The following is a 7,947-nucleotide window of genomic DNA, read 5'->3' on the forward strand; positions in this document are numbered from 1 at the left end:
TTTTCCAACAGTTTTTTTTATTGAGGAATATAGTTTGGTGTTTTTATCTATGATTTTTATTTTATGGTAATTATTTCCTATGTTGTATAAGCAATGTTAGTTGATAAGGATGAAAAAAACCATTGAAATCAATGAAAATGCTGTAAAACAACCTTGGCAGATGACATTGTCATCTTCTTTAAGCTAAAAAAAATATTGTTTTTTGAGAAAGGAATATATTCTATTGAGAAATAAAGTAACTTGAACAGCCTTTTGGAAAGCATGCAAAACAAAAGTCATAGCTCTTTTTTCAAAGGACTGTCCAAAGCCTTGAATGCATATGTTAAGTTAATGTAGGAGTGATGCTGAGTCCGTAATAGAGCAACAATATAATAACAGGACAGAATCATTTAGGGACTCTGAATGAGATCATCCACCAAAATGCCTCATTTGTAGTTTATTAGAAATTAAAAGCATTGTAAATGTTTGATACAATTCCCCTCAATCTGTCAACAAAACTAAAACACTCAACAGTTCTCAGTCCTACCACATCGTAGCACTTCATACATATATACAGTGAACTGTATATTCATCAGTTAGTGTATCTTACAGTTAATTTACAGTCCTGAATATTGAGACATTACAAAAATAAAATCTAAAATCAAATAGTACAATGTAGATGTTTTAGTGAAGAACACCTGCAGAGTCAGAATGGAAACACAAAGTTACATGCAACTTCATTTTTGAAAAAGCCCTTTATAACAGGGTGACGTTAAATTTCAAAATAAGAGTAGTGGGCTTTTCTGGGTAACAATTGAAGCGAAAGACAATCCTTCAAGTCAGTCCGAGAGCACAAATCTGTCCTTTGACTACCGTTAAGGATGCATCCTCCAAACACAGTTCCATGTAAGCATTTCATTCAAATATAACTGTATACATAAAACATTTCATCTGCAAAGTAACACTAGATCAAAAACCACTTCCTGGCAGGTGATAAACATCTGTAATCCATCAAAAAACTGCTTAGAAAAAAGTTGGTGTTAAATATCTGAGCCTTAACCGAAGGCTTACACTGTTTACAGAATACACATTCACAGCATGCAAATCATGCTGCATCCATTTTAAACTTTATGCATTTATAAAACTTTATGCAACAGTATTTAAATGTAATAAATTCAATACATACTGAAGAATGAACACTGGCGTAGCAACTGTCAGAATTAAAATCTAATTGCTTCCGGGTCATAATCTCATTCATTCTGGGCTGGGACAGTTATTCAGAGTGAAAATCTGACATTTAAAAATCAAATTTAGCAAGAAATGTTGAGAAAGGCCAACACAACTTTCAAATACTATTTCTCTAAAAATGCCAACTAATAGAGCAGAATGTAGAGGTCTCTAATCAAAGACACCTTATTTATATTGAACATATAATTGCACCATGTAACATTATGAATGTGACTGTTGAATCCAGTACCATCTGTGACTAAACACTTATGGAGTCTGGAGCGTGCCACCACTTTTTTGTATTTAATTTTCATTCATTTCTATTTTAACCAGATCATTATATTAACAATGAGTCAAATGACTACATGTAATGTTATAGCTGCCACTCAAAGCAGCAAAGCCACAGAGAATCAGCTCTGATATCTCTCTCAGACATTGGTGGAGACCAAAACAGAGTGTGAATATTGGACTTACATTTTACAGGTGAAACAGAAGCACGTCTCCAAATCAATGGTAACATTGCTCTGTGTTTGCTGGATGTGTAAATAAATAACTTTTTTGCTAACAAATTTGCCATGTCAGTTGAAGAGGTGATAATATATCATCAAAGTAGCCAAAAAATAAAAAATAAAAATTCAGTTAATGCAGATTAATATTAAAGAAAGCACAAAATGTAAACTGTGAGTTGGGATATGATATGCAGACAGAGGAATAATACAGTGTCATTTAATTACCTTTTTAAAATTAGTTTGGTCATTCTATTTTACAAGTCAATTTAAGTGAGAGTAAATAAAATGTAATTCTAATTAATCTTTTTAACATCATTTATATTGTTTGTAATGCACAATTTAAATGCTTATTTAATTAACTATTTTGTTATAGTGTTGTTAAATTTAACGATTTATTATTTGGATATAATTTTAGCACACTCGAGACTCCATAAACCATCCTGGAATATCGTAGAATTCAAGAATGCACTTTTGGTGTCTTGATGAAGTAAACAAACTGTGACACTGTTTGAATGTTATTTAAATCAGGGAATGGCTTCACAAACTCTGAATTGACTTCCCCAGACAAGTCCACATTTTCTGGCAACTATTGTTGCTTTTAATGTTTATCTGAATTCTAAGTTCAGTCCAAGGTTCAATGTCCAACAACTCTATGAAGTATTGAACTCAAATTAAGCACCTGTAGAAACTCACATTGTGTCCCATTTCCCTACATCAGTGCCAGAAGGAAGACTCGAGATGAGGTGGTTTAACAGTTTTATACCACTGCTGTAATATGAAAACCCTGGATCTCCAGCTAGTCAAAACACCATTATTTTTGGAGGAGGGTTTCCTGCAGCAGATGGGATATGTATTTCACAACAAAATCAATGAATATAAAAATGAAAAACTAAAGTGGCGGTATGTGACTAATGTTTGGCTCAGTTCCCTTTTTTTTTTTTTTTTTCATATACTCTGGAAAACTGGGGGGGTGGGGGTGGCAAAGGCCTTGATTTAGTATTGCTGGATGTGATGAGGTGGAACACCACATTTTGCTGGATGTGGATGTAAGTGAGACTGGAAGAGGAGGTGCAAAGTTCAAGGCGTGCTCTGACTTAGCTGTCCTTGTGTAATGTCTGGTGAAGATGGAGATAAAGTGGTTTCTTTGTCAGAAGCTGCAGTTTCTTCCTCTTGAAGTCTGTGGGTTTCTTGTACCTGAAATTCAAGAAGGTACAATTACGCGCTTCATGATCCACTAGACATGAAAGACTCAAAAAAAAAAAAAAGAGAGAAGAATACCACCAGTGACTCACAGTTCAATTACGATGGGTCCGGGTTTGATCTCGTCCATTTCCATGAAGGCAAAACATTTTGTGCTGGTAAACCTCTTTTTGGGTTTGTAGTGCTTGAATTCAAAGAAGATAGCTGCTCCTGGAAAAAGTTACAGCATTAGTTAAACTGTGAATATTACAGGACAATATCGAATGATTGACATACGATTTATTCATTTTCAGGCCTGTTCTCGATTTCAGAACAAAACCACCTGTTGCACACTCTACTTGGCAGCCTCACTATCTGGCCATTGGTTCTCTCTGTGTTAGTCAGTTTGTAGTTATTTGATGAATCAACTTTTTTGTAGGATATGCACCATTTGAGCACAATGTAAACTAAAATAACAAAAACTCTTAAAACTAGATTATGGAATCGGGAATATAGGGAATTACCTTTTGGTAATTTCTCCACATGTCTCTGGATCTCTACGTCCACACTGAAATGGATGTAGGTGTCCTCCTTCCTGGTGGCCACAGGGGTGTCCTGCACTGGGTTCAAGTCTACACCATTTAAATCTGCAGAGACAGCGACAGAGCATGAAAGGCATGTTACACAGCTGTAAGAAGCTTTGTGAAGAGGTTTGTTTCTTTTTGCAATATTTTTAAGATTTCACAGAAACACGGACAGTCCACAACTCTGAAGTCCACTTTCTTTAAAAGAGAGAGAGAGAGTGAGAGAGAAGAGGAAGCACCACAGCAGAGGCCAAGGGTGCGGCTGTAATCTGAGACCAGCAGCTGTGGAGGTCCTCACCACTTCACCAGACTCAAGCTGCTTACAGGCGTCACATATTTCACATGTCGGGTCACTATGGGATCAATACCTTTGACACTAATGGTCATGTAAGGATCGATGCACTGCCCGGCGTCCTTCAAGCCAATTTTTTCAATCTTTATTGTAAGTAGTGTCATCCCTGGCTCGGAGGGTAACCGTGGCAACAAGGTACCTGAAAAGGACAAAGGTTACAGGCGTTAAACAGTTACCATAACAACAGATGATGACATCACCTGGGACCAAACAGCAACCAATAACCAATAGACGATGTTTTTAGCTGCATGCTTTTAATCGTTTGATGACAGGCTTTAGTGTTAAGTTACCATTTAAATATTAAAAATTAATCCATTTTTAAAGAGCTCAACTCCCACTACACTCCCTGGTTAGCATCTGCTCCACTAGCTTTCAGTTCTTAAAGCATATTAGTCGTCAACCTTGAGGGAACGACTCTGACGAGAGCAGTGAGAGTGAACCGGGACAGCACAGTTCTGGGCTGTGAAACCAAAACAATGAGCTGAAAGATGATAACACACTCGGCGGAGCTGAGGGGTGTGTGTGTCCGTCACTATGAGCAACTACTGTTTACATAACATGTAGTTATTTGATCTGTTGTTAATAGAAAAATATCGATCAGAGCAGCTTTAATTTAAATTGGTATCTCGGTATTTGAGATAAAAGTACAGCACCCATGCTCCTTTGAGGGACTGGCGCAGCATCAAAACCTCAATGAAGCTGTGGTGGTTGAACACTAACAGAATAATAGTTTGAGCTTGAACGTTCATTAGTGATCTTGAAAACAGCTGTTTGAGTGTAGGTATAACTATAGAAATAGCTGTTTAACTAAAAAACCCAAAAAAACTTTTACTCTCCAGCACAGTGGCAGATACAGAGATAACTTAGAATATGGACGGAAAACTCTTTGATGAAAATAATCAAAGCCTAACAGAGGGATCTAAATCTACATACCTTAACTATACAGTCAAAAAGAAGCATGTGATTTTTAAATTTATATGCAATCAATCACATTTTTGTCAATTCAGCAACAAACTGTGTGTTTCCACCAACAGGCTGTTATAATAATCGTGTCTGTCACGTAGTAAAGAGCAAATTCAGATGCCGTTCCTGGGTAAAGCCATACAGTACCTTGCGAAGCTGCAAGTGAAGCAGGCAGGCAGGAATGAGCGATGAAGCCATGCACAGCACCGACAGAAGGAACAAAAAGACACACAGTCAAACAGCCCTCAAAAACAGGACAAAATGACACAAGCAGGCAAATATCCCAAACAGCGGATGTGTTTGGTAAGCCGTTACTGGCGAAGCGACAGTACCGGGGGCTCGCGGGGGGAAAGCCTCTGTGGAACCTGCTCCTGCTGCTGCATCCTCCTCCTCCTCCAGCTCAAGGTTCTCCTCTTCTCCTGGAGCAAGGATTTTCCTGACAGAGAGAGACACAAAGTTTAAGCACTTTGATCTAATATTCCTGTGAGAAAATCAGCACATGGTGGCAGCAGAGAGAGGGACGTAGAACAGAGGTTCACAAACTTTTTAGCTTGTGACCATTAGAAACAAAACTGTTGTCTATTTGCACCGACCAGAGTGACTTTTGTCTAACTAATAATAATATGTCATATTATTTGAATCGACCTTAATGGCCCAAAGGGGTAAAATAATCCAGTTACACAAGACAAACAAGAAAAAAAAAAAAGGAAAAAAGTAAATATAATTTTGAGTAGTACAGATAGTTTTCTTTATGTTTTACTATTCTGTTAATCATCGTTCAAGCAATAAAATTAATTTTCTGACTCTTGTTCTGAACTCTGATGGTGAGCCGCAGATTTAGAATATAGGAGCATAGAAGTAGAGCTAATAGACTGTGGTTGAGACTGTTGGTAGAACACAATAAAGAATGTGATGAGATGAGACCTTTGGCTCTGGGTGCACTTCTTGTGATGGACATTTTACACACTTTTCTAATAGTTTTATAGTCTAAACAATAAATTGATTAATCAAAAAAAGGACAAAACAATAAAGACATTAAGCAATCATGAAAATAATTGTTAGTTACAGCCCTACAGGTTCTACTCAGGTGTAAGTGCAAAGGGAAATATACTGTAAAACATATAAATATCAAAAAGGTGATGGATATTTACCTTAAGGGCACAGGCTGGACATCAAAAGGAAACTCTTTGTTATAGGTCAGTATATTTTTAATAACTGTTGACAAATGGAGAAAGTCAAGTGTAAGAGAAACCGTCAGAAGACCCAGGGATTATTATATTAACAAGGGGACTCTAAATTCCCAGTCATGCCCTTACTGGTTTCCAGTTTCTTCAGGTCTTCTAACTTGAATTCCTCCTTTGACTGTGTGCACTGCAGAACAGAAGACAGAGGACACGTTTAACAACGTACATCGTTAAGAGACTTAAGAAGTACTTGTGCTTTGAGAGAGAAGGTAACTGTTAAACATGAATCATACTCTGAATAATAAATGACATTGGGAGCCATCAATAACAGTGTATGCCCACACTGTAGCTAGCAGTGATGACACTGAGGTCTTTAACAGCCTGAATTATACACAAATTACACCTGATGTTTTTGAAGCACATTCTGGTATGTCTTTCACTCAGTGTATTCAAAATGGACTGCTTCTGATAACAATAAATACAAATTCAATAAATTAAAATGATTTAGTTTTTTTCTTTTTTGGAGTTTGGACTCCTGACCTCAGTATTTCTCAAATTGTGGATGTGGCTCTGATACAAGCTCAGATAGAATGACACAAACCTGCAAACTGGCACTTCTCATTTCCAGGCATGTTGCAATCCTCCCTAAAGTTTTCTTAAAAAACAAACAAAAAAAAGATAAGGAAGAAGACAGGACGAGAAAAAGCACTTGTTAATTTAAGCAAAGTACCTGACCTCTTTTTCCATGGAGGTGTAAGGGGTGTAATTATTACCTTCTGCTCCTCTGTGAAGTCTGACGAATTTGTTGACTGGACCTCTTTTTGCAGTTGTCTTGCGAGACTGAAATAAGCCATAAGAACATAGTTAGAAGTGCATGCATGCTGTATAATGTAAAACTGAATTAGAGTAATGTAAAATTAGAGTAAGGTGACTGCAAGATGTATCCCTGCGCCCCCTTGCGGTCAAGCAGTTTAGGTGTGAGGACCTAGATATTGTGTTCTTAGTACCATTTTAAATAAAACATTAATTAGCTGACAAATCAGATGACATTTTGAATTAATTGTAGAAAAAAGAAAAAGAAAAAAAAAGACTTGTCTGAGAGCAGGAAACATTCCTCACTAAACAGATGAAACCCACCCATAACAATAAGAGGGTGTGGCTGACTATTTCTCAATACTCTTGAGGGATGTTGGCCCGATTCTGCGCTGCATGACACATAATGAAACCTACTGCACGCAGCAGCCCGGGATGGTTTTCCATGACAGGCTCATGGAAGGACTCTCCCTCAACTCAGACTGGCGACTGAATGAAGCTGGGATGCTACATGCACACAGCGGCTCTGCTCCGTCCGCAACAACTGCCACATCACGTCATGGATGGGTAGGGTTTATTTACTGCTCTGAGCGCTGACTGACAGCCCAGAGGCTAACTTCTTGGGAAGCACCACAATGCACACACTGTCTCCTCTACATTGCTGTTACCTCCCTGCAGACTGAAGGACAGATTCATTAGAAGAGAAAAAAAAAGAGGAGCGCAAAAGAAGCATGTGCTCAGGATAAACCAGCTGTGTGGAGAGCTAGAATACACATGTTGAATGCAACTTACATTTGGTACTCATCTATAGCCTCCACTAATTGTCCCCACGAGTCAAAGTCTGTGCCTTTCTTAAAACTGGCGTGCCATTTCTGAATAGTCTTGTTGACATCAGACATTTTGGCGGGGCGGGTACTCGCGGCGCTCTCAGGGCAGCATAGCCGAGGAGGAGATTCATCTACGGGGCTTCAGAAACTGCAGCGTCGTCATCCAGGTTATCTGCTGTCCAGAGGCGCACAGAGATAGACCGGTGACACCCCGACCAAGCCCTTTCTGCCTGCTCACCCTGATATTGCATCCGCAAGAGAAAGGAAGTCCCGCCTGGAGCTCGGGGTGCGCGCGTTTTGGGAAGCGGGGTCGCCCGATTCACCAGCAAT

The 7,947-nt window shown here is 38.5% G+C and overlaps 1 protein-coding gene across 3 annotated transcripts; it reads right to left on the bottom strand.

Annotated features, from left to right (window-relative positions):
- Positions 1-2,677: 2,677 nt before the first annotated feature.
- Positions 2,678-7,947, bottom strand: aida (axin interactor, dorsalization associated). Of its 3 annotated transcripts, none has more exons than XM_022764226.1 (11): positions 7,583-7,947; positions 6,751-6,817; positions 6,579-6,632; positions 6,110-6,164; positions 5,945-6,008; positions 5,126-5,229; positions 4,941-4,949; positions 3,847-3,969; positions 3,419-3,541; positions 3,008-3,119; positions 2,678-2,909 (listed from the first exon to the last, which is right to left on the bottom strand). In XM_022764226.1, exons 1-11 carry the CDS (start codon positions 7,687-7,689, stop codon positions 2,810-2,812), a joined length of 918 nt encoding a protein of 305 aa, XP_022619947.1. In that variant the 5' UTR covers positions 7,690-7,947; the 3' UTR covers positions 2,678-2,809. The 3 variants fall into 3 exon arrangements, with proteins under 3 accessions (XP_022619947.1, XP_022619939.1, XP_022619955.1); XM_022764218.1 differs by having other exon boundaries at positions 3,008-3,125; positions 7,583-7,944; XM_022764234.1 differs by lacking the exon at positions 4,941-4,949 and having other exon boundaries at positions 3,008-3,125; positions 7,583-7,943.

The sequence above is a fragment of the Seriola dumerili genome, unplaced genomic scaffold, assembly GCF_002260705.1.
Source record: "Seriola dumerili isolate Sdu_G_001 unplaced genomic scaffold, Sdu_1.0 BDQW01000025.1, whole genome shotgun sequence".
NCBI lineage: Eukaryota > Metazoa > Chordata > Actinopteri > Carangiformes > Carangidae > Seriola > Seriola dumerili.